Source organism: Rhinopithecus roxellana, chromosome 2, assembly GCF_007565055.1.
Source record: "Rhinopithecus roxellana isolate Shanxi Qingling chromosome 2, ASM756505v1, whole genome shotgun sequence".
NCBI lineage: Eukaryota > Metazoa > Chordata > Mammalia > Primates > Cercopithecidae > Rhinopithecus > Rhinopithecus roxellana.
The window spans coordinates 128,522,167-128,548,869 of NC_044550.1; the positions used below are offsets into that span (position 1 = coordinate 128,522,167).

The 26,703-nt window shown below is 37.7% G+C and overlaps 1 protein-coding gene and 1 non-coding gene across 5 annotated transcripts in view; both read left to right on the plus strand.

The window, feature by feature from the left end:
• Positions 1-26,703, plus strand: part of TXK (TXK tyrosine kinase) — a 67,341-nt gene that overhangs the window by 16,017 nt on the left and 24,621 nt on the right. For 2 of the 4 annotated variants that reach the window (XM_030919603.1, XM_030919612.1), the window contains exons 1-7: positions 3,248-3,793; positions 4,824-4,926; positions 5,616-5,821; positions 7,532-7,597; positions 13,311-13,365; positions 22,426-22,505; positions 23,431-23,558. In XM_030919603.1, coding sequence (XP_030775463.1) covers positions 3,723-3,793; positions 4,824-4,926; positions 5,616-5,821; positions 7,532-7,597; positions 13,311-13,365; positions 22,426-22,505; positions 23,431-23,558 — 709 coding nt within the window. In that variant the 5' untranslated portion in view covers positions 3,248-3,722. Of the gene's footprint in view, positions 1-3,082; positions 3,794-4,823; positions 4,927-5,615; positions 5,822-7,531; positions 7,598-13,310; positions 13,366-22,425; positions 22,506-23,430; positions 23,559-26,703 lie in introns of those variants that run through there. The other 2 variants (XM_010370804.2, XR_004053977.1) reach the window with 2 other exon arrangements.
• On the plus strand, positions 12,061-12,168 carry LOC115895813. The gene has a single exon (XR_004055915.1). It is a non-coding gene; the product is annotated as a U6 spliceosomal RNA (small nuclear RNA).

Here is a 26,703-nt window from a genome sequence, read left to right on the forward strand (position 1 = left end):
ATTAGGAAAAGAGATAGTCTGAGACATTGATCTACCTTGATTCACGGGCAATGGTAAAAACAAATTGGTCTGCCAATGCGAACTTGGAAGGAACAAAATTGGAAGACAGGTGACAAGGAGATCTTGGGGAAAGGGATGTGGTTGAATTTCTTAGAACGGGGACAGAATAGGAAGATATAACCAGAGACTGACAAGATGACCCATGTTGTGGAGGGAGTTAGCTTTTTCTTAGTTCAGTGGCCCCGAATACCTTACCATGTGTCCCATAACTCCAAAGCAGCTGACTTGATAGAACAGAAGAACGGCCTTTTAAAGGCTCAATTACAATCACATCTGGAAGACAACATCTTGCAAAGTTCAGGTAGGGTCCTGTAGGATGCAATAAATGTCTTAAAGCATCATATGCTTTTGCTTTTCCATAGCCAGGATACATTATATGCTTTTGTTTTTCCATAGCCAGGATACATGAGTCTGGAAACAAAGCGGTGGAGATTGGAGCAGCCTCTCTCATCATTTCATCTAGTAGCCCACCAGAGTATTGTTGTTTACTTTCCCTGTGACTTTGGTTTTTGTAGGTTTGGAGATTCCATTGCCAAGAGAAGAATCCTTTTATTAAGGAATATTGAAAGTTGAACTGCCCTCTGGCCACTATGGGATTCCTTGTACTACTGAATTTATAGGCTCTGAAGGGGGTCAGAGTAGCTGGGGTGATTATCCTGATTTATAGAGGAAAATTAGGTTGGTGCTTCACAATTATGGCAAAGAGAACTTTGTTTAAAAATGAGGGAATGCATTCGCTTCATTTCTTAATATTCTTAATAGTCCTGGTCAATGGAAAACTGTAGCAACCCCACAAAGAACAGACTAAACAAAAACCCAAATCCTACAGGAATCCACTTTCAGATGGGCCGAGTGCAGTGACTCATACCTATAATCCCAGCACTTTGGGAGGCCAAGATGGGCAGATCACTTGAGGTCAGGAGTCCAAGACCAGTCTGCACAACATGGTGAAATCCTGTCTCTACTAAAAACTATAAAAAATTAGCTGGGTGTGGTGGCACACGTCTGTAATCCCAGCTAGTCGGGAGGCTGAGTCAGGAGAATCACTTGAACCTGGGCGGTAGAGGAGGTTGCAGTGAGCCAAGATAGCACCACTGTACTCCAACCTGGCCGACAGTGAGACTCTGTCTAAAAAAATAAAAGAAAGAAAAGATGGATGCTGAGGGGTGTACTGTGCTGGATGTTTCTTGCCTGCCCCTCTCCCTGCTGGTCCACTCTCTGCCTTTCACCAGCCTGCTCTTAACTCCTGTGTGATTTACATATAACCACCTGGCTTCCTTCTGGGTTAGGCCAATGGAGAGCCCAGCAAGGAGGGAGGGAGGAGAGTGGAGTAAGGATATTAATCCTCCTGATTTTCTTGCTATGAAGTCTCCTTGGGCCATCTGTGTCCTTGGATGGATGATACGTGCTCTTTTCCAGGTGGCTTGGGCCACAGACCCCCCCGCCTTCTAGGTTCTGGTAACCTTCCCTTCCCTCCTCACTTGGTTAGGTGTGGTGATGGCACAGCTCTGGATTCCTGCACTATCCTTGTAGTTTTACTACGCTCTACCTACATCTCTATACTTCCTTTTATAAATAAATCCTTCTCAACATATCCCAGTTTGTGTGCCTTCTGATTCTTGTTGGGATCCTGACTGATAATACTTCCCTTTATGTTCCAGGGACTTTAAAAGATGTTATCTAATTGGTTCTTCACCATGATCCTATTACAATCAGTCTTCTTGATTACCCTCTTACCATACACGTGGTATTGGTCTAGGTGTTTTACATGAATCAATTTAATTAGTCCTCACCATTGGCTTACATGTTAGCCATCCTATTATTCCCATTTTACAGATGAGGAAACTGAGACACAGAACATTTACTAGTTTACTCAAAGTCACAAAGTTAGACATTTATCTCTGCCTTCTAGGGCTTTTCAAAGGGAGTACATACTATTTACCTCAGTTTTACAGTTAGGAAAACTAAGACTTAGATAAGTAAAGAGACTTATCCAAGATGTAGTCAGCCAGGTGACTAGGCCTAAACCCTAGGTCTGTCCCCCCTCAAAGTGAATGCTCACCTCTAAGGTACTCTGCTGCCTCCAGAATATTTTCAGATGTCGATATGAGTATGAACTGATGGGGAAATGTAAGTTCTATGAAAATAAAATATCCTTTTGAAATTCAAAATTTATTTATGGTCTTTTATTATTATTATTATTTTAAGACAGAGTCTCACTCTGTCACCCGGGCTGGAGTGCAGTGGTGCAATCTCAGTTCACTGCAGCCTCCGTCTCCCAGGCTCAAGGGATCCTCCCACCTTGGCCTCCTGACTGTTGGGGACTACAGGCATGCACCACCATGCCTGGCTAATTTTTTAAAAAAGCTTTTTGGGGTAGACATGGGGTTCCACCATGTTGCCCAGGCTGATCTCAAACTTCTTGGGCTCAAGCGATCTTCCTGGTTCAGCCTCCCAAGGTGCTGGGATTAGAGGCATGAGCCACCACCCTTGGCTTATTTATGGACTTTAAAAATGGAAATCATCTCACTTAAATCAAATAATGATGAAATTTGACAACAAAAGTCTAGGCATAACCTAGACTTATTAGCTAGTTCTTTCTTCAAATATTCAGTTTATCTTTAAACTTATTCCAGAGTGAGAGCCTATGTTTTATGGAATACTATGCAGCCATAAAAACAAATGAGTTCATGTCCTTTGCAGGGACAGGGATGAAACTGGAAGCCATCATTCTCAGCAAACTAACACAGGAACAGAAAGCCCAACACTGCATATTCTCACTCATAAGTTGGAGTTGAACAATGAGAACGTATGGACAACAGGGAGGGGAACATCACACACCGGGGCCTGTTGAGGGGTTGGGAGGCAAGGGGAGGGAGAGCATTAGGACAAATACCTAATGCGTGTGGGGCTGAAAACCTAGATGATGGGTTGATAGGTGCAGCAAACCACCATGGTACGTATATACCTATGTAACAAACCTGCTTGTTCTGCACATGTATCCCAGAACTGAAAGTAAAATAAAAAATAAATAAAAAAGAAATACCAATACCTAGATTCATCCCCAGATAGTCTAATTTTTTTTTGGTCTGGGGTATGCAGGGCATGACCTGTGCACCAGAATATTTTAAAAGCTCCTCAGATAATTCTAACACGCTGCTAAGGTTTAGAACAATTTTTAATTGCAAGAAATAAATAAAAGAATCATCCCACTGAAATAACATCCCACTGAAATGTTGATGGAATTTTTAAAAAGAGCCTATGTGTTAAGCATTTTAATTTAAAAAAATACGACAGACCTAATTCAAAATCCCTGCTAACAGATTTCCTAGGAGAGCATCACTTTTGGAATCCTATTCCCTTGTACATTTGTTAGTGAACATTAGCCCTGACAAAGGTAAAAGAGAATACACTGGTCATTTATCACTCACAGACTGAGGAAATGCGAAAACCAGGCCAGAGGAGAAGAGCCTGAGAAGGGAAACCACACTGGCCAAGGTGCCAGAAACTTATTTTTTGCTTTAGTGACTGACAGTTATTTGTCTTCCACTAGTGAAGGAAGGCACGATCGAGACTTTCATACGCTTTATAGTAATTCGTATCACCCATCCCTTAGAGACTCCCTCAATATCATGTACTCATGGCTTTCTAACAGCTGAGAAATGACCTGCTTTTCAGATAACACCATCCAGTCGGTTTTCTGTTGCTGCTGTTGCTGTTCAGTGCAGAAGCGGTAAGTCTACTCCAAGGGCAATTTCTTGAAAATTAATTAATTCAGTTTCTTTAATACCTATGGAGTCACCATGTCTCTTTGCACCTGCTGTTCTCTCTACCTGGGAACCTTCTTCCATTTTCTCCCTGTTGAATTCAGGTCTAGGTCAAATGTCAGGTCATCTGGGATCCTTTCCTGATCCTTCAGACTTAGTTGTTCATCCCATTGTGTTCCCACCTTGTGCGGCATGGTTCTCCACTTAATTTTTATTTCATGTATGTTGTTTATAGGTCTGTGCTCCAATATGTAGTTTTCCCTTTAAGGGCAAGAATCCTATCTTAGTTATCTATCTCCCCAAAACTATCGGTGTATCTTATACTTCGGTGGCAGTAAATGACTCTGTAAGAAGTAAATCCAAGGCAGCATGTTAACAGAAAAAGCTAACATTTAACAGGAGCGTCCTGTATATCAGATATTACGCTAAAAGATTTATGTTTATTAATTCATACAGTTCTCAAAACCGCCTACTTTTTTTTTTTTTTTTTACAATTCCCATTTTACCGATGAGGAAATTGAGGATTAGATAGGTTACATTGCTTACCCAAGGCCACACTATGAAATGGTGGAGCTGGGATTCAAACTTATGTTCCTAATCACTATACCGTATCTATTTATAACAAAAAGACACCATCAAATGAGGTAATGAATATAAAATGACAAGCACTGAGCCAGATACAGAGTAAGTTTTTATTACCATGATTGTAATTTTATGCCCCAAAGATGCACCAGACTCTACTGGGAATGTGACATGCTTTTTCAATTTTATTTTATAACAACTCTATGCTCTTAGCACCTCTAGCTCCTGGATAAGGAAACTTAAGTTCTTAAAACTAGTAATTTGCCCAGGGAGATGGAGTTAGGAAGTCTTCTAAATGAAAATGGAGTTGGAAGGAGACCTGGATGTTTCTACTATTTCTGTGAAAATCTAGTGGATGTATAGATACCTTTTGTACAAATAATTATTTGTAACATGATTGCTTTTCAATGTCAGACAAGTAAGAACACAGATAAGCCTGAGCCCAGATGAAGAGCTTCCAGAAAAACACACCCAGCGTCGCAGGCCATGGCTCAGTCAATTGTCAAATAAGAAGCAAGTGAGTATCATTTTGATAGGCAAGAGGGGAATGGAAAAGGTTATCTTTTTAGAGTCTTCATTCACGAGGTGCTGTTTGTTACCCAGAATCTAGTATCATGCTTGGCATAAAATAAGGGCTCAATAATTTGTGAAGGAATGTTCTAGAAGAAAGTAAAAGGAAAAAGAAAAGACTAGTTAAAATAGGCTACTTATATTTACAGGCAGAACTTGAAAATGGGCAATGAGTGGGAAAAAACATATTCTGGCTCCTGTCATTTTGAGGCTGAGATTAGTTTTCACTGCAGTGAGAAACAGCATTCTTAGGAAGTATGGTAAACCCAAGCACGAGCTGCCGCCACATACAAAGAAAAAGGCCATTTGTCTTCTTTAAAGGAGAAAAAAATCCTTAAAACAAGGTAAAACTATTGAAGAAGAGTACATCATCTTTTGAGAATTTTGATATTAAAAAGTCCAGTGAAGTGCTGGCAAGAGAGCTTGTTATCTCAAAAGTGTACAAAATGATGAGTGTATTGCTGGATCCAAAAGGAGTTTTATGGTTAGTCCTTTTCTACATTTATCCCATCCTGGCTTCTGCCTTGGTGTAGCTGGATAAGAAAAGTGAGGCAGAAGGCAAATATTTTATCCCTATATTTTTTAGTACAAATTATTAAAATGATTGTAAAACAACTCATTTCTTGGTTTTCACAGTCCAACACGGGCTGTGTGCAGCCATCAAAACGAAAGCCACTGCCTCCCCTCCCACCCTCTGAGGTTGCTGAAGAGAAGATCCAAGTCAAGGCACTTTATGATTTTCTGCCCAGAGAACCCTGTAATTTAGCCTTAAGGAGAGCAGAAGAATACCTGATACTGGAGAAATACAATCCTCACTGGTGGAAGGCAAGAGACCGTTTGGGGTAAGACACTTACATGACTTAGTCTGTATCCAATTCCTCCAAAACAAAGAAGACTATTTAGTGACTCAGGCTTATAACTCTTTCCTCTGCGTGAAATGGAATCTGTACCCTCTCCCCCAAGGTATGTGAGAGAATGAGACAACAATGATTTCAGGCAGTTTCCAGGCACAGTCTCAGAATCAGGTACATCTGGCTTCACATCCTGATGCTGCCGCTTACTATTGTGTGTCCCTGGGCAAGTCACTTACCCTCTCTGAGTTTTTGTTTCTTTATTTGTACAATGGAAATTCTGACAATGTAGGTTCTTATTGTAATTTGAGCTTTCATTTGGGAATTTGTCGGTTTTTTCCTGTTAAGCTCTAAGGTAAGAACAGAAATAGTATTTTATTCACTTTTATGTTTCTACAATGACAAGTTTTGAAAGAAAACATTGCAGTTGCTGCTGAATTAGATTAGAAAGAGAAAAGATCCTGGGATGCAGATAGGTTTCATTGTGTCAGTTGCAACAGATGGTTAATGCCTGACTGGAGTCCTGAATTGAGAAGAATTCTGAGGAATATCTGGACTTCCTGAGAGAGAAGGCTGGCATTGATTTCTGATATTTGCCAAGATTTGGATATTTTAAGTATCCAAGTATTATAAGCATGTAAATTACATACCTCTCCAACTACATTTTCTCAATGATGTGGCTCTCTTAACAGTTCTCAACATGTAATGGAGACTTTTCAGTGGAAAAAGAGGCATTAGTAGGTTCAGGACTGTGTAATTAGCCACACCTGCGGGTATGCTATTGGCATGCCTCAGACTTAAAAATGGAATTTTTTATTTCACAGTAAATGAACAGAGTTTTTAAAAATATAATATGCAAATATTAATATCAAAATTGTACTTTGCCACTACCTGCAAACCCAAGTGTCTCCCCAAAAGTAAATACTGTTATCCATTTTCAGATTATTTTCAATGCACTTACATACACATATCAAAATATATGGTATTGTTTGTAGAATTCATTACCTAAATCTTATCATACTTTATGCATGATTCTGCAACTTACTCTTATTTCTCAATAATATGTCTTGGAGATCTTTTTGTAATTTCAAATGTTGGTTAAGGTATAGGAAAAGTGAAGCCTCTACCATGCTGATAGGTGTGTAAATTGGTATATCCTCCTTTGAGGACAATTTGTTGCATATCCTGAAAGATGCACATATCCTGTGACTTAGCGATTCCCCTCCTTGCTATCTATCTTTGAGAAATATTCTTACTTCTGTACAAGAAGGCATGTTCAAGGATTTCTTTACAGCATTGCTTCTACTAGGGAAGTGGCTAAACTAGAAAACCTATACTATGGAATACTCCTCAGCAATTGAAAAGAATGAAGCCAATGTCTTTGTAATTGCTGTGTTTTTAACACAGTCACTATGATATCAGATGATCATTTAAGTGCCCCCTTTTCTCTCTGAAAAGATTGTGGGGTCATAAAACCTCTTAAACTACTCATGTTACAAGTTGGGATCTTAATACATTTCTTGTACAGAGATTTTTGTTGAGTTTGAAATTTAAAAAACTTTCTTTTCTCCTTTTAGCAATTTAATCAGTAAAATGAATTTGATTTCCCCCTACATCCTTGAGGTTTTAAAAGGATTGTTGCCATGATAATGCCACAAACATGCCAAGCATTTTGATTTTTTGCTTTTTCTTTTGTTGTAGGAATGAAGGCTTAATCCCAAGCAACTATGTGACTGAAAACAAAATAACTAATTTAGAAATATATGAGTAAGTCTTCTCCAAAATATAACCTATGATTAACCTATGAACATCAGAGACATTTTGGCAGCTTGTAAGTATAGATACTGTTTTGGGTCTGTAAAAGGAAAAGAAAGTAACACATTTGACAGCATTAATAATAAAGAGACGTTTGATCCTTATCATGGTCCATTCAGAAACTTCTTTTTCTTAAACTTATTTTTGTTCTGTTTTGTATAGCCACTTTTTCTGTTTTAACAGTGACAGTCTGAAACCAAACATTCATCTGGTACCTGTTTTACTATATATTTTAACTGGAAAATTTACTTTAGAAAATGACATTAAATTTTCAATGAGTGGTAAATTGGACTTAACCATATAGATAAATGACTATATGTTGGCTCATGTTTTTATGTGTTTTAGAAATAGTTGAAGATAAGAACTAGGCTAATGCTGTAGTTTGGAAGAACCATTTGGCATGTTCACTAGAGTTCCGCCTGAAATCTATTTTTGTTACAATTACAGATTTGGAAGATGGAGGAAATCTTAGCAATCACTTTTTTAGCCCCTCATTTTGCAGATGAGAAGATTGATAGATTACAGGTAGAGAGCAGTAGAACTGAGACTAGTCATATGTTTTTTATAAATTTAGATTTTCAGTTTGAGCATCTCCCTCACCTCCATCTGGTTTGGGCCCTTATCTTAAAATTAGCATATGCTTCCACCAGGTGGCAGTAGGTAATATATGCATTGAGGCATTAAGACAAGTGCTTCTCTGAGAACCAGGCAGCAAATGCAATTGAATGAGAGAACCCCCTTGGTTGGTCTTGCTAGTAATAAAGCCCACCTAGAGGCCTAACTCAGTACATCTCTCCTAAAACAAATTCAAATTCGAAAGCTTTGGTGAATAATGTAGACTTTATTGGAGGAGAGAAGGAGATGACTTCAGGACAGATGACTCATCTACATTACTGTATGAGATTTCTCCAGTAGCTATTTCTGTTCTCTCTCCAGTCACTCTCCTCAGCTCCATCACAGGGTCTCTTCTCTCTTTTCCCACCTTCACTGGGCCTCATGTCTCTATTGGAGCCATTTAGCCCTTCCCGAGATTCTAATCTCCAGTAAATCAAAGTCCTCAGGTGACTGAACTCACCTTCCTTAGAAAACAATTCCAAAGTGCTCACTTCAGCAGAACACATACTAACATTGGAATGATACAGAGAAGATTAGCATGGCAATTTTTAAAAATTGAAAAAAAAAAAAAAAAAAAAAGGCTCGGCATGGTGGCTCACACCTGTAACCCTAGCACTTTGGGAGACTGAGGTGGGAGAATTGCTGGAGCTCAGGAGTTCAAGACTGTCCTGGGCGACATAGTGAGACACTATCTCTATTAAAAAAAGAAAAGAAAAGAAAAGAAAAGAAAAGAAAGAAAAGAAAAGAAAAGAAAAGAAAAGAAAAGAAAAGAAAAGAAAAGAAAAAAACAGTTCCACAGCTATCTACTCAAGAGCATGTCCTCATGAGGTCTCACTGCTATCCCGAATTGAAGCTGACCAACAAAAACAGGCCTCTTGCAAGGCCGGGTCAGAGGAGATTTTGTGTGTATTGACAGATATATGAAAATCTCTTGCTCAGAAAAATTAGAAAAATGAGACTTTTTTCATATAATTTGGATTTTACAGGCGATTAAAGGAGACATTTGTGACGGTAGCTAACACAGTGCTTGGTGGTTAGTGAATGGACATCACTACCTAGGAATGTTACTTTCCACCCTTTCGTTATTCATTCATTTGCTCATTTATTACCCTGTTTAGACAAGGCCTAGACTCTGGCTATAACAACCTGTTTATACTGTGGATGTTGGAGCATCTGAATTATACTACTCTAGGGTTACAACTGCTACCTCATTTCCTTGGGCCTTGATTTATATATGAGTTTTTTAAAAAAATCATCCTTTTTAAAATGACTCCAATTATGAGAAAACTAATTTTTCATTTTATTGCCATTTTTAAAAACAGCTTTATTAAGATGCAGATAAAATCGTTATCATTAGTGATCGCTGAAATTTATTGATCACTTACTATGTCCCAAGCACTGTTCTAATGACTGTACAAAAGTTACTGCCCTAGGTTTAAGTACTAGAGCATGTGTATATAAATGGGAGCAACCTGGGTCCAAATCCTGGCATCAGCATTGACTGACAGCATTGACAGCTTTGGTTCAGGGCAGAGTCACACAATGTCTCTAAACCTCTGAATGATCTGAAAAGCAGAGACAATAATATCTATTCTATCTATTACATGTTATATATTGAATAATAAATATTCAATACATTCTAGTGATTATTATTATTTCATGAACTATGAAACTAACAAGAAAAACATTTACAGTTTGGTCCACCTGGCCTATTATTTACAGGCATTCAACACTCCTTTGTTACTTCAGTCCTCAAATCACCTTATTTGTTCCATCTGTATTTATTGTACACTTATGATGTACCAGATATAACAACATGAAATATGCAGAGTTATAGAACTTACAGTTTCTTGGGAAAAAATAGACATTAAACAACCCTAAGTCCACAAATAAATGTACAATTTTATTTATTTATTTGTTTTTGAGACAGAGTCTCGCTCTGTCACCCAGGCTGAAGTGCAGTGGCGTGATCTTGGCTCACTCAAGCTCACCTCCTGGGTTCATGCCATTCTCCTGCCTCAGCCTCCTGAGTAGCTGGGACTACAGGCGCCCTCCACCACGCCCGGCTAATTTTTTTTTTTTTTTTTTTTAAGTAGAGACGGGGTTTCACCGTGTTAGCCAGGATGGTCTCGATCTCCTAACCTCGTGATTCGCCCACCTCGACCTCCCAGAGTGCTGGGATTACAGGCGTGAGCCACCGTGCCCGGCCCATAAATGTACAATTTTAAATCGTAGTGTTATGACACACTGGATCCTGGGGCTGGGGGTGGGGTAAGGGCGGCAAGGGGAGGGAGAACATCAGGAAGGATAGCTAATGGATGCTGGGCTTAATACCTAGGTGATGAGTTGATCTGTGCAGCAAACCACTGTGGCACACATTTACCTATGTAACAAAATTGAATATCCTGCACATGTACCCCGGAACTTAAAATAAAAGTTGAAGAAAAAAAAAAAAAAAACAACTGTAGTGTTTTGAAGGAACAGTATTGGACACTGTGGAAGAAAACGGGGCAGGGGATGTAATTTAGATGGAGGATGTTGGGTTGTGTCTGAAGAAGTGACTTGAGGTCTAAAGGTGGTAGCAGGTAGTGTGTGTTGAGGGAGGGTGGGTATAGTAGAAGGAATGCCGCGTCAGTGTGGAGTTCTGATATTTCAGGGGAACCTTTGTGCATAGAAAGATTTATGGCTACTTTGGCTTTAAATGAATATCCGAATTTTCAACATTACAACATAAAAACCTAGTTTTCAGAAAGTCCTCAAATTCGACTTATAAAATTTGATATACTATATATAAATCTAAAAAAGTAAGAATAATCAGCTTAATTCAAACTCAACATACTAGATATCCTTAAACAATCAATCCGATTTATAAGCTCAGTTAATTAAATTTTTGGAAACTTTTAATTTGCATTAATAAACTGAATAAATTCAGTTTTCTTTCAAAGTACTTCACATGCCTGACAGGGCAAATTTACAATTGTAAAAAGCCCTATGCAAGTCTTTAAATGATCCTGGAAATCTAATAAACTAAACTTACAAATGTGAGAAATAAAGTTCCTTTAACTGTATAAATATAATTTTAAAAACGAGTCAAATTATCTTCAACTTCAAATAACTAGTTTAAAATTAATTATGCCCTTTAAATCAGAGGCAAAAATCTAATATGCCAGATTCTCCTAAAATAATAGATATTTTAAATACCAAACATGTTGATTATTCCTGAACTTCACAGAAGCATGAGTTTCATTCATCTCATTATCTCTACACGGAATCCTTAATCTTCTCACAGTTAGAAAGTCACTTACTAAGGGAAGCAGATTCACCTTCTCAGATCTAATGGAGTTTCTAGATCAAAAATTCAAGAACACAATACTGTTTACTTATTGATCAGAAATCTAAGATTGAGACATGGGACCAGAGGTATTCACATAACATACAGAATGTTTCTACTCACCCGTAGCTGGACGTGCTGGATTAAAACAAAATGTAAATAGGATTCCTGTCCCTAACTCTTTCATGCACATCATTTGGTCTTAGTTGTAATCAGTGTTGTCTAGGTATAAGAGTTACAGTTTTACTTACATATTTTTTTTAAAACCTCTTCTAAGTTTTATAATCGAATTTAAATAGATGAAATTCTGAAATACTGTGCTCTTGCATCCTCTAAGTTCCATTCATTCAATCTCTTTCCTGCCTGATAGAATTCGGAATTATTTTAAAGGATCTTGAATTTGTCACATACTTCTATCTGGCAATATTAGATTTAAAGTTTAAAATCTTCTTTAAAATCTTGTTTTTGAGTGCTTGCTTCGGCAGCACATATACTAAAAATTGGAGCAATACAAAGAAGATTAGCATGTTCCCTGTGCAAGGATGACATGCAAATTCGTGAAGCATTAAATTTTTTTTAAAATCTTGTTTTGAAATGAAAGCCTTTCAGTTTTCCTTTCTCTCTCTTTTGTTCTACCATTTTTTCTTTCTCCTTCCTGTACAACATTTGCTTATTGACTAGGTATTATCATATCAAACTGTACGTTTAGCTTACAATATTAGTTAATTATGTTCACTGTGTGTACTTCTGATATTCTAAAGTCATTTAATGACATGTTTCATGTAGAGAAAACAGCATGATTGAGGGCAGAAAAGGGGTTGGTGAATCTGGGGAAGGAAAGAATTCCAATGAGACTGAAGCTTAGTGAGTGACGGGAGACTCAGGAGAGAGATGGGGCGGGAGAGGGTGTCAGAGGCAAGTTCATGTATTGGTGGTTACATGTGTTCTGTTTTATGATTTTTTAAAAATTTTATTTTAGATCTGGGGGTACACGTGCAAGTTTTTTCTTTTTTCTTTTTTCTAACAATGTATTGTGTAATGGTGGGTATTGGGTTTCTGGTGTACTCATCATCCAAATAGTGAACCTTTTATCCAATAAGTCATTTTTCAACTCACCCCGCTTCAATCCTCCCTGCTTTGGGAGTCCCCAGTGTCCATTATTTCCATCTCTATGGCTATGTGTTCCCCCTGTTATCTCCCACTTGTAAGTGAGAACATCTACTAACTACTGACTATATATAACGTAATGCACTTAGGAGTGTCAGAAAAGTAAGAATGGGCTTTAATTTTTGGAAGGTGTAACAAAGCACCTATAAAAACATGTAAGTAGGAAGTTTCTGAGAGGAAAGACAGAAATGAGTGTTTTTTTAGTTTGCCAAAACTCAGTGTTTGTTCAAGATGATGAGGTCTTATCACATACCTTTCATGGAAATTTATAAATGTTAAATCATTCATAATGTATACTAAGTATATATTGGAAGTTGAATTGAGATATGATAGAATAAACTAGATATTGGCTTGGAAATAAAATTATATTAAACTTAATTAACCCATAATGATATATTATTGTTTATCTGAATTAAAAAAAAACACTCAACTTTCTAAGATCAGATCCTAAGTAAGTTCTTAAAAATGAAGAAAATGAAGAAAATGAAGCCCTGTTTTTTTCTTTAAAAAACTGAATATAAAATTTAAAAATCATTTTTATTGCTTTTACAGGTGGTACCATAGAAACATTACCAGAAATCAGGCAGAACGTCTATTGAGACAAGAGGTATTTGTGGACATTTTCAAAATTTCTGAGAAGTACTTATAAAGACTTTAACCAACTAAAAAAGCATATTATTTCTTGTCTTTTCTAGTTCTAAAATATCATTACATCCCAAATATGTATTTTATGTGAAGCTGTAAATCAGATATATTTGTATTAGATCATGTTTTCCAACAACTTTCATTATAATTTCAGAAATATGTTTCTCCTAAAAGGATTTCAGCTCTAACATATGGAGACTCCTGCACTCACTCCAAGGTGCTTTCTGCCAAGCCAATGGAATCTCTCTCTCTCTCTCTCTCTCTCTCTCTCTCTCTCTATATATATATATATATATATATATATATATTTTTTTTTTTTTTTTTTTTTTTTTTTTGAGACGTGGTCTTGCTGTGTCACCCAGGCTGAGGTATAGTGACTCGATAACAGCTGACTGAAGTCTTGACCTCCTGGGCTTCAAGCTGTCCTCCCACCTCAGTCTTCTGAGTAGCTGGAACTACAGGTGTGCCACCATGCCTGGCTAGTTTCTTTGTATTTTTTATAGAGATGGGGTTTTGCCATGCTGCCCAACTGGTCTTGAACTACTGAGCTCAAATGATCAGCCCGGCTTGGCCTCCCAAAGTGCTGAGATTACAGGTGTGAACCACCACACCCAGTCTGGAGTCCTGTATTTGAGTTGCTCATTATAATCTTTGCATCAAAGGCAGTCAAGTATAAACTCGATCCTCAGGAACTTAGGTTAGACTCATTAAAAACACAAACAAAGAAAAATACATGCTGCTGCAGTGTCTTTGTTCTTTGGAAACAAAGGAAAGAGTAGAATAGCCAAAATATCAAACTCATATCAAAACTGCTCATTTAGGTCAAACCAAAACAAAGCTGCCTATAGTTTAAATTTCCAACTGTCAGTAAACATTAACTGTGGGTAAAAGTAGAGTCAAAACTAGAAACTAGGTAAGAGTATGTGTGTCATTTTGCTCTGCTGTTGGATATTGAGGAAATCTAGAAATGCGAATGAGAAAGAATCAGTTCTGTAACTCAAAACTCAATGCCAGTAATGGCTCAGGGTACAATGAAGACCCACTTCATAGCAGGGGCTATAGGCAGAGAATGAGGGACACAGGCCCATCTCAGGTGACCATGGATGGAGGTTGGACAGGCCTCGCTTGCTTGGAGGAAACTGAGTGTGGCAGAAAATATGCTATCTTCTTGGTATGGTCACAGCAAATGGCCTTTTGTAAGATGACATTAATAGGTCCAACATGGAGAAATAAAATGTTATGACAGGTGGGCAGAATGAGAGAAGGAAAGTCCCAGAAGAGGTCTGCAGTTAGCACACTGGTCACAGGTAATATGGCCCAAATCACTGGGCTGTGGAGATTCAGTATAAGAGCTTCTGCATCTGAAAAGAATCCAGACAAGGCAAGGGTCTCATCTCTTTTCAGAGACTTAAATAGGAAATTATACGCACAGGCCCACAACCCAGACATGGCAAATATTAAAATTTGGCCATGACATTTTAAAAATAAATAAAACATTACAGATACAGTTGAAGCCCACCCCCTTCATCTTTTTGGTCCTCTCTCATTCCCTAGAGGCAATCACAGTAGAAGGGTATGTTCCTGTTTTCTCCATGTGTTTAAATTTTGATCATATATGCATGCACATAAACAACCTATAATGTTGTTTTATGTATTCTACCATTTGATAGAAAGGAGATCATATGTATGTTGCTTTTTTAGTTAAACATTATGTTTTCAAAGTTTATCGATATGGGTACATATACTATAGATCAAATACATTCCTTTAACTGCATATTAGCGTATTTCATGATATGACTATATAAAATTGTATTCAATGTGGATAAACATTCAAAATGTTTTTGATTTGTTACTGTTACAAACAGTGCTGCAATAAATTTTCTTATAAATGTAATTTTGTACACAGGGCAAGATGGAATTATGTGGTCACAGGGTATGTGCAGATTTAACATTATTAGATATTTTCAAAACATGATTCAAAATGGTTATACGAATTTATGCTTTTGTGGTGAATGAGATAAATTGGTTCCCAACATTCTTGCCAGCAGGTGGCAAGTAGTTTCACAGTTATTTTTAATTCATTGGGTGAGAAATTGTATACCTTTTCATTTTCTTGATTACAAGTGCAACTGAGTTACTTTTGAAGTGTCTGTAGGCCAGTTGAGCTTACTCTTCTGTGACATGCCTGTCAACATTTTTTGCCCACTTTTCTATAGTGCTTGCCTTTTGAACTTGTAAGTCTGTATTTAAAAAATACAGCCGGGGGCGGCGGCTAAAGCCTGTAATCCCAGCACTTTGGGAGGCCACGGCAGGTGGATCATTTGAGGTCAGGAGTTCGAGACCAGCCTGGCCAACATGGCGAAACCCCATCTCTACTGAAAATACAAAAATTAGCCAGGCATGGTGGCGGGCGCCTCTAATCCCAGCTACTCAGGAGGCAGAGGCAGGAGAATCGCTTGAACCTGGGAGGTGGAGATTGCAGTGAGCCAAGATCATGCCACCGCACTCCAGCCTGGGTGACAGAGTGAGACTCCATCTCAAAAAAAAAAAAAAAAAAAATTAAAAAAAAAATATATACTTTGAATACCAATCTTTTTTGTCAGCTATATGTTGTAAATATATTCTTCTGGTTTCTGGCTTTTAGGAAAACTTTATACTGTTTTCTTTTCTTGCATAGAATTTAAAAAGGTTAATGTGGTCACATTTCTCAAATTTTCCTTTATTTTCTATGCTTCTTTTCTTCTTAGTATAAGAAACTTTTCTTCCTCTTGAAGTAATTAATGGACTTCTATCCTCTTTTAAATGTATTAAGGATTTACTTTCCACATCTGGGTCTTTATCAGAAATGAGTGTGTATGTGTGTATAAAGCATGGGATATTTAAAATATACATATTTTTTCTATCTTAAAAATGTTTTTCTAATTTATGTATTTTCTAATTTATTTATTTATTTATTTATTTGTTTGTTTGTTTGTTTATTTTTGAGACGGAGTCTCACTCGTTGCCCAGGCTGGAGTGCAGTGGCGCGATCTCGGCTCACTGCAAGCTCCGCCTCCCCGGTTCACGCCGTTCTCCCACCTCAGCCTCCCAAGTAGCTGGGACCGCAGGCCCTCACCACCACGCCAGGCTAATTTTTTGTATATTTATAGAGACGGGGTTTCACTGTGTTAACTAGGATGGTCTCCATCTCCTGACCTCATGATCCTTCCGCCTCGGCCTCCCAAAGTGCTGGGATTACAGGCGTGAGTCACCACACCTGGCCTTCTAATTTTTATTTTAAAAATACATCTGGCCCTCCTACTTGTCAAAGGCATTTAAAATACTTATTCTGGTTTGGGTGTCCTTGTATTTTATTCAGCATTTATCCTGTTATGTTCAAAAGGGAGCCTGGCTTATAATTTTCTGTTCTCTTTGGTTTTAGTATAAAGGTTACGTTAACATCATAAAATGAGTTAAGGGGTGGGGCTTTGGCTGTCTTTCCTATCTCGGGAATAGTTTATATTGGATGGTTAGCTACTATAACTGTCCTGTAACATAGTCCAGATATGCTGCTTTTACAAGCAGGTAGATACGTGATTACTGATTGAATTTCCTTTTCTTTTTGAAATGTTTGATAATTTATATTTACCTAGAGAATTGCCTATTTTAAATTTATTTTCAAATTTACTGCACAAACAATTCATAGCAATATCCTATAATTTTTATTTATTTCATATTTCAATAGTCACTATGTTCACGTGGTTCAAAATCGAAAGATTTGGAAAGTTTTCTTTCATCTTGTCTGCAAGCCACCAATTTCCCTCCCCACAGATAAACTAGTATTAGTTTATTTTGTGTCCTTTCCAAGATATTTAACACATACACAAGGAAGTTCAAATATATTTTCTTGTGTTGCTACTTTTACACAAATGATAGCATACTATATACATTTATATATATATTATTTTTTCACATAAGGATATATATTTAGAATCTTTCCACATCAGTACACAAAACGTGTCCTCCTTTATTTTATACCTGCATAGTACTTCCTTAGTTTGAGTGTATCACAATTTTTAAAACCAATTCTTCAGTATGAAAATTAGATAGTGTACATTCTTTTGCTGTTGAAACAATGCTACCATCCATAACCTATACACATATCTTTTCCCATTTATATGGGTTTGTAGGATAAACCCTCAAAGGTGCAAATTCTGGGTAAATAAAATACACATTTCTAATTTTAACAGGTATTGAAATGTCCTCAGTAGGATTTGTATCAATTTATATGTCTACCAGAAAACAGCGAGTCTGTTTTCCCATAGCCTTTTCAGCCGACACTTTATAGAAAACGTCTGGATCTTTGCTCTCTGACACCTGATCTCAGTGTGGATTTAATTTGTATTTCTCATATTCTGGGAATGCTAAGCATTTTTTATATACTAAATTTTATATGTCTGTATTTTCTTTTCTGTGAACTCTTTGTTCATATCCTTTGCATTGTTTTCTATTGGGTTTTTGAGGTTTTTCTCAGAATTGTAGGACCTATGTAGCTATATTAAGAAAATTGGCCCTTTGTGACATGTGGCGTTATTTTCTGCAGTTTTTCTATTGTCTTATGGTCTTTTGGCCTGAAGAGTATTTGAATTTTATATGTATTGCCTTTCCCATCCCCAGGTTGTTAAAAAATGTTCTCATGTTTCTTGATCGCTTTAGTGGTTTTATTTTATGCGTTTGTATCTTTGATCCATTTGTAACTTTTCCTAATGTAAGGAGTAAGATACGGATCCGACTTTATTTTCTTCTGGATAGTTACCAAACATCCACTTTTGTGCACTGATTTGAGATGCCACTGTCATAATAAACAAAATCCCTATTTTGGACTATATCTGGGCTTTCTACTTGGTTTTATTGATCAGCCCTCACAGAGGACTACCACACTGTTTTAAGTACTGAGGGTGTCTCTAGTGTGGCTAGCCTCCCTCGTTATTCTTTCCCAGAAATATTCTGGGTGTATTAATATATATTTTTGTCCATATAAACTTCAGAATTACCTTGTGGTTGCATTAAATGTACAGATTAAATTGGGAAAAAATTTTCAGGCATTACAAATCAATGAGGTTTGGGGACCCTTTTGTTCTAGAAACCATATATTGATATTCATATAGAAAAAAATTAAAATTAGATTCAGACCTCTTGGAAAAATAACCATAGGTATATTAAACACCTAAAGAGAAAAGCAGACATTTTTGTATTCTTCAGGAGCATTTTAGAGTTTTCTTCATGCAACTTTTGCATATTTATTTTTAAGTTTATCTTAAAGTATTTCATCTTTCGTGTTGGTGTCATAAATGAGTATATCTTGTTTTTACTTATGAAGCTTTTTATTTCTGTGAATTAATTTTGTAACTGATAATTTTGATAAATTCTCATGTTTTATGTAGTAGGTTTTCACTTGATTCTCTTGGGTTTTCAGTATACAATCAGCAGCCAACAGTGATGATTTCAACTCCTTTTTTATAATTTTAATATAGTACTTTTAATGTTTGCCTCTCACTTAGTTGAATTGACTAGTGTCACCAGAACAGTATGAAATGCCAGCGATGATAGTAGTGGGCATTATTTCTTTTTTCCCGTTTTTTGTTTGTTTGTTTGTTTGTTTGTTGACGGTCTTGCTCTGTTGCCCAAACTGGAAGGCAGTGGCACAATCTCGGCTCATTGCAGCCTCTGCCTCCCGGGTTCAAGCAATTCTCATGCCTCAGTCACCCAAGAAGCTGGGATTACAGTCATGTGGCACCACTTTGTATTTTCAGTAGAGGCGGGGTTTTGCTATGTTGGCCAGGTTGGTCTTGAGCTCCTGGCCTCAAGTGATCTGCCTGCCTTGGTCTCCCAAAGTGCTGGGATTACAGGCATGAGCCACTGCGTCCGGCCCTTTTTGAGATTTTATTTGGAATGATTTCCACATATAGCATGATGCTGGATTTGAGACTAAGTGCTATTGTGTTAAGGAAGTATACACACATTCCTATTTTATTGAGGATTTTAAAAAATTGATACTAGAAGTTGAAATTTGTCAAACGGCTCTTCAACATCTCTAGGGATGTTCATGTGGTTTTTCTCCTTAGGTCTGCTGTATGGGTTGGTTCAAAAGCAACTGCGGTTTTTGCCATTACTTTTAGTTACTTTTAACGGAAAAAAACCACAATTACTTTTGCACAAACCTAATAATATGATAAATTATATTAATAAAATCCCAAATATTGAATTATTCTTACACTCATCATGCAATTCTTCTTGGTCATGGTATATCATTCTTTTGTGCCACTGGATTTGTTTCTTAACATTTTATTTAGAAGTTTTACATTGATAAGACTGGTCAGTAGTTTTCTCTTTTGTGCACAGTTCTGGCTGTGTTGTTGATTATTGATATTAAGCTCATTTTATACATACAAACGGAAAAGTTTTTCTTCTTTTCATGTCATGTGCTCTGGCATAGTTTCATCTCTATACCATTTTTTTTTTCTTTAAGGTTCAGTACATTGTAACGTGTGACTATAGTACTGCTTAAATGTGGTAGCTTTTGGCTGGGCTCAGTGGCTCACACCTATAATCCCAGCACTTCGGAGGCTGAGGCAAGAGAATCGCTTGAACCCGGGAGACAGAGGTTGCAGTGAGCCGAGATATGCCACTGCACTCCAGCCTGGCAACAGAGTGAGACTCCGTCTCAAAAAAAAAAAAAAAAGTCGTAGCTTTTTAAAAACCCTATCAATTTTTCTACTCAACAGGTCCATTAAGATTCCTAACTCTTCTGCATTCAATTTTGATAAATTTTATGTCTTGCTAGTTTATTATCCATTTCATTCGAGTTTCCAAATTTATTGTATAGAATCAAGTAAATTCCTTAATTTTTACTGGATTCTTGATAATTTTCTCCTTGTGACTTATTATTTTTGATGGGTTTTCACCATTATTTAGTGATTAGGTTAATTAGCAGTTGTCTATTATTTTTTCCTAAGCAGTCAGACTTTGAATTTACTAGTCATATTATATTCTTACTTTAATAATTTATTATTTTCTATTTTGTCTTTATTAATTTATTTCTTCTACTTGACTTGGGCTTATTTTATAGTTTTTAATCCTAATTTCTTGAGTTGAATATGCTTATTTTTATTGCTATTGTTTATTGATATAAGTAATAAGACTATAAATTTATTTTTCTGAGTACTGCTTGAACTGCATAGCAGAGGTACTAATATGTGAAGTTTCCTTATTACTTTCTAGATATTTTTTGCTTTTATTTGAATTTCCTTGAGCTATGTGAAAGAGAATTTAAAAGCACAGGCACGGTGGCTCACGCCTGTAATCCCAGCATTTTGGGAGGCTGAGGCGGGTGGATCACTTGAGGTCAGGATTTCGAGACCAGCCTGGCCAACACGGCGAAACGTCGTCTCTACTAAAAATACAAAAATTAGCCGGGCATGGTGGCATGTGCCTGTAATTCCAGCTACTGAGGAGGCTGAGGCAGGAGAACAGGAGAATGGCTTGAACCTGGGAGGCAGAGGTTGCAGTGAGCCGAGATCATGCCATTGCACTCTAACCTGGGTGATGAAGTGAGACTCCATCTCAGAAAGAAAGAGAGAAAGAGAGAGAAAGAGAGAGAGAGAGAGAGAGAGAGAGAGAGAGAGAGAGAGAGAGAGAGAGAGGGAGGGAGAGAGAGGGAGGGAGAGAAGAAAAAGGAAGGAAAGGAAGGAAGAAAATTGAAAAATCTACAGGTGATAGGAGCTTTTTTACTTTTGATTTTGTTACTAATATCTGGTTTTATTGCTTTGTAGTCAGGAAATCTTGCTTGTACTTTGTTTCTATGAAGCGATCACTACATATGCAACTTTATATGCATATTCTATATACTCGTTTGTGTGTATTATATACATACACACAATACATTCAACTTTACTTTTTCATCTTTGTCTTTTACATCGTGTCCTCTGTGATATGTAACAGAACCCTTGTCCACTGTAGGAATATAGTAAACGCTGGATTTTATTATTTCGAATGGCTGCAAGAGATTCTTTGATTAAAACATTTTGGCCAAAAGCCTTGGTCAAACTGTTTTAATTGGTGAATATCTGGAATGAGAAGAAGATTCTATTTAATGTAATACGTTTACCTTGAGGGTCAGACCATGCTATTTGAGTTCTGCAATTCTCAAGCACAATGTAAATAACACCAGCACTTTATAAGTGTAAGCTTCTATGGGTTTGACAAGATTCTGAGATGTATTTTCCCTATTCATAAGCATAAGTACACTCAGTAAAGCTAAATCATTTTACAATATCAAACAAATGAATCAAAACAATCCAACATTCAAGATTCTTTGAAAACAATTTACAGCTTTATTGGCATCTCCCAAAAAGTGTTAATAGGAATCTAATTTATAATATAACTTCAGGTTTATGATAATCTTCTTCCCTTTACCATTTCTTTTAATCTCTCCCATACCCCTACTACAACTAACATGGTTTCTTTTGCTTTTCTTTTCAGACTCCCCCAAATCTGTTCTTTCTCCCTCCTTCCCATGAACTCTGGTGTCCTTCCCCACTCCCTGCTGCCCCAGCTGTGTTCTTCCCTGCCACCCTGTTGCTCTTCTTCCAAAGTACAAAGTACAGTCCAGTCAGTCTGTCCCAGTGTTCTTCCTATTCTACAGTGATTTTTAATCTATTATCCTGATCAATATAACAAAAATAAATAGTAGGGTACAAGGTTGTCAAATAGAGAATTTTTCTTAGAAAAATCAGTAACAATATTCTAAAATACATTATAAATGCATGTCCCAATTACAGTTTATTTTACAGGTGTGACTTCTAAATCTATAAGGGAGATAAGATTTTGTGTACTTGCAAAGACAATCTAATCCTTTATATTGAGAATATAGTAGGTTGCTTATTTATGGTAAGTCAATATAGCTTTGATTTTCATCCCTGAGTTGTAGGTTTGTCTTTCTAAGAAAGAATAGACTTATTCAATAAATGATTTTGTTTTGCAGTCTAAAGAAGGTGCATTTATTGTCAGAGATTCAAGACATTTAGGATCCTACACAATTTCCGTATTTATAGGAGCTAGAAGGTAAGCACTTGTGATTTTGGTTACTATAGAAATAATCCCTGGGACAGTCTCTATCACATAGAGAATGTTAGTGAGAGCTTAGCTTAGGGAAAAGATTGTTGGCCTGGAAGTTAGAAAAACCAGCCAGTCTGTGATATATCCCTAGCATGCTCTGTGTGACATTGGGTAAATTTCTTAACCTCTCCTGTCTTCCTTTTCTCAACCATCAAGTAAAGTTGTAGTAGACATTGTTGGGCACTTTCCTCATATCCCTTGGTCTGTTCTGGGATTCACTTGCAGAAAGTTCTGTTGTACTCAGAAAGCTTCCTGTGTCTGTCTGCCTGAGGATGTTCTCTGGCTGTGGGAACTTGTGGGACTTACCGCTAGGCTGAAAGTTCCTGAGAGGTAACATCCCAGGAGCAACCCTACATTAAAGAGAAAGGGAGTTTGTGAATAAATATCTCAGCTTCTTTGCACTTCAGTGGGACAACTGTGAAGTGTGTTCTGCAGTCTCTCCTAGGTTCCTACAAGTATTGAGCCCCAATTACCCATAGTAGTAACCTACTAACTAATGCACCCGGCATTGGTTTTTCCTCCCTTCTTGTCTCACATCTCCAATTGCTTACAGTGCTTGTGTTCATTCATTTAACCAATACTCGATATTCAGTATGTACTTATATGTATTAATTGTGAGATCTACTTTTTTGAACACTGGTCTTGTCACTCAGACAACTTTGGCTGAAGTTATGTTTGAATCTAAGGCCCCAATAATTTAGTTGAGGAATTTTCTTGGCATGGGGAGGCACTTGTTGAATTTAGTCAATCCACTTCTCAGTGTAGTGTTGCTAGGATGAGTTTTAGAACTGGAGTCCTGTCGTTTAATGAGTTGGCTTAGATCCAAAGTGATCTTTCATTCTTCTAGTAATTCACATTTTCTTGATTGTAGAAGTACAGAGGCTGCCATAAAACATTATCAGATAAAAAAGAATGACTCAGGACAGTGGTACGTGAGTGAAAGACACGTCTTTCAATCAATCCCCGAGTTAATCTGGTATCACCAGCATAATGCTGCCGGTAAGTGGGGAACTTCAAACTGGGTGAGTCAGAGAGCCAGGCCCTTGATGGGCAATGCATCTTTGGTATCAGGCACTCAACAGGAGCAAATCTCCCTGTAGAAATAGTTTAAGCGCTTGAAGTACAACCTATCTTTTGAACAATTATTTCTTATTGATGCCTCTTCATTTTTCTAGTTGGTTGGGGGCAAGAGGTAGGTCAATTTCTTATATTTCTACTAGGTTAGAAAAATGATAGATGACAGAGAAGCAAATAGTCATCAATCATTATGCATTTGTTCTGGAAATTTACATAGGACTAAATGTAATAAGATTTCAAATACCCTAAATAATGATGCTTCTTTCCCTTCCTGATAAATCTGCTCTCTACTTTAGACAATTGCGATAGAAAATTACCCTTATATCTCTCATTCTCTGTTCTTTCTTGTTTGGAGAATATAAAAAGTCACAGAGAATACAGCCTTTCACAGTTACAATTTAGCGTAACTATACCAGAAACATATTTAACCCATCTCCCCAGCCATTGTTTGCAATAATTGCTATTTTTGCAAACCTATCATCTGTGGACAGATATAGGATCCCAGAAAGCTCCAGCACAATTACAATCACCTCTCTGGCCTTTAGCCCTTGCTCAGCCTGTGCTGAACCACTCTGAGCCCATGGGGAATCTTCTTACCTCAGCATTGCAGAATTCAGAATCCACTGTAACATTTCATATTACTTTGACTTCTTGTCATGCATTTCGTTTTTAGATTTCTCTCATGAAAAGTGAATATTCCTTTTGGAAAGAGTTCACTTTTCCATTACACTGGTTCTAAGTATCAGGAATATATCAAAGGACATTTTTATCCACTTGTGGGATGCATTCACATGGATATTCCAGGCAGTCACTGGAATTTTGGTTAAGGAGTGAGGGTAAAATATCTAGATGGGGCCATAAAGGTCATAGTTGTAGCTAGAGATAGAGTCAAGATGTCAGTTCTGAGTTTTCTCCTTTACATTCCTCTTTTTCCTTCCTCCAAGGAAAAAACTTAAAAAAGAGTGGTTATGGTGAAAAAGTTAAATGAGGTTAGATGAGGGCTTTAACCTCAACTAGGTCTTAGAGTCACTGGTAAGTATCCATTCCTGTTCCCTGTTCAAACTTTTACCATTCTCAAGACTCCTTTACCAAAATTAACCACTGCCCTATTAGCAAATCTCCCATCTGTCTACCTCACTAGGAAAAGTGAAGTCACCAGGCATGAGCGACCTCCGTCTCCTCTTCTGTCCCCATGCCCTGTCATCCTCATTCCCTCCAGTAGTAGTGAGGGCATGCCTGTGCTCTTGCCCTTACCTGCCAATCCACTGTTCCTTTCTCTCCTGTATCTCTTCTATTCTTCTGACTTTCTCCCTTTAGTTCTTAACTCTATAAACATGCTTAAGACTTTCTTATCCTAAAAACAAAAACAACTCTTCTCCTGCTGCCCTAATTCTTTCTCCCTTTACACATTGCTCTTGTAAGTTGCACTTTTGGAAAAATGTGTCCACATCCACTGTCTCCACTCTCTCACTTTCCATTTACTTTTTAAACATCTACGATCTGTCTTCTGCTTTCAGCACTCCATATTTGACCAGTGGCCCGTATCTTGACAGTACGGTGGTGCTTTCTAGTTCTCATGTGTTCAGGTCCTCTCTGCTACATTTGGCAGTGTCACTTGTTGCTCCTTCGATGTTTGACACCACCCCTTTTTGGCCTTCTCCAACTCAGAAGTTCCTAGTGGGTCTTCCCAACGTGCCCTACTTCTACTCTTCCCTTAAATAGTGGTTTTCCTACAGAATCCATCCCTGATCACTTCTCTTCTTACCTTAGGCATCTCCCTTTGCATAATCTTCTCTCTGGTAGACAAAGGCACTTGCAATCCTGCAGGCCCTGAACTTCACTGATGAAATAGATGCTTCATCTTACACCATTACTCTCCCTACAAATGTACTCTTTCTTTTGTCTCTCTCAGGTAATACCAGCATCATCCAGCCCCTTGTAAGGGTTGGAAGCATAGGAATTAAATAGATGCTTCTTAATACCTCACTTCTGATTGATTATCAAATGCAATTGATTTCATATCCTAAATGTGTCTCCTATAGATCCCTGCCTCTCCCTACCTTCTAGTACCACCCTAATCATTGCTCGCTTGGACAACTGCAGTAGCCTCTTAACTGGTCTCATTGCCTCCAATGTTGATTTCTCCTTAATCCATTCTGCTAGTACCAGAGTGATCTATCAGAAATGTAAATCTGGGCACAGTGGCTCATACCTGTAATCCCAGCACTTTGGGAGGCCAAGGCAGGTGGATCCTCTGAGGTCAGGAGTTCGAGACCAGCCTTGCCAACATGGTGAAACCCTATCTCTACTAAAACTACAAAATTAGCCAGTCATGGTGGCGCATGCCTGTAATCCCATCTACTCGAGAGGCTGAGGCAGGAGAATCACTTGAACCCGGGAGGCAGAGTTTGCAGTGAGCCGAGATCACACCATTGCACTCCAGCCTAGGCAACAAGAGTGAAACTTTATCTGAAAAAAAAAAAAAGTAGAAGAAAAGAAAAAGAAATGTAAATCTGACTGTGCCCTCCTAACTTGGGACTTTTCAATAGCTTCCTCTCACCTGCAAGAAAATGTAATGCTCCCTAGTATGGCTTATGAGGCCCATCATACCCAGAATACTGCTTACCTCTCCAGTGTAATTTATCTGGCTCTACCTCCTGAGTTTTGCTCAAGTACCCACCATCATGCTTCACATTTCTAAGTTTCATCTCATGCTGTTACCTCTACTTAGAAAGTAGGGTCCTTCATAGTTTCTCCCCATGGGTTAACTCCATGTTTTAGTTTCATCTCAGTCATTTCCTCCTGAAGACTTCTTTGAGTCAAACAATGTGTTAAGTGCTCTTTCTCTACGTCCCAAGGCACCCTATATGCATCTCCAGCACAATACTTACTCCTTTCTCATTAGAATGGCCTCTCTTTGCCTGTCTTCCTGCACTGAGATAGAGCTCCCTGTGGGCAGAGTCCTCATTTTACTAATCTTGGAATCTGCTGTGATCTTTGGGAATCTACCTAGAAGAGTGCCTTGCACACAATAGGCACTTAATATGTGCTTCTTTTTGTTCTCACA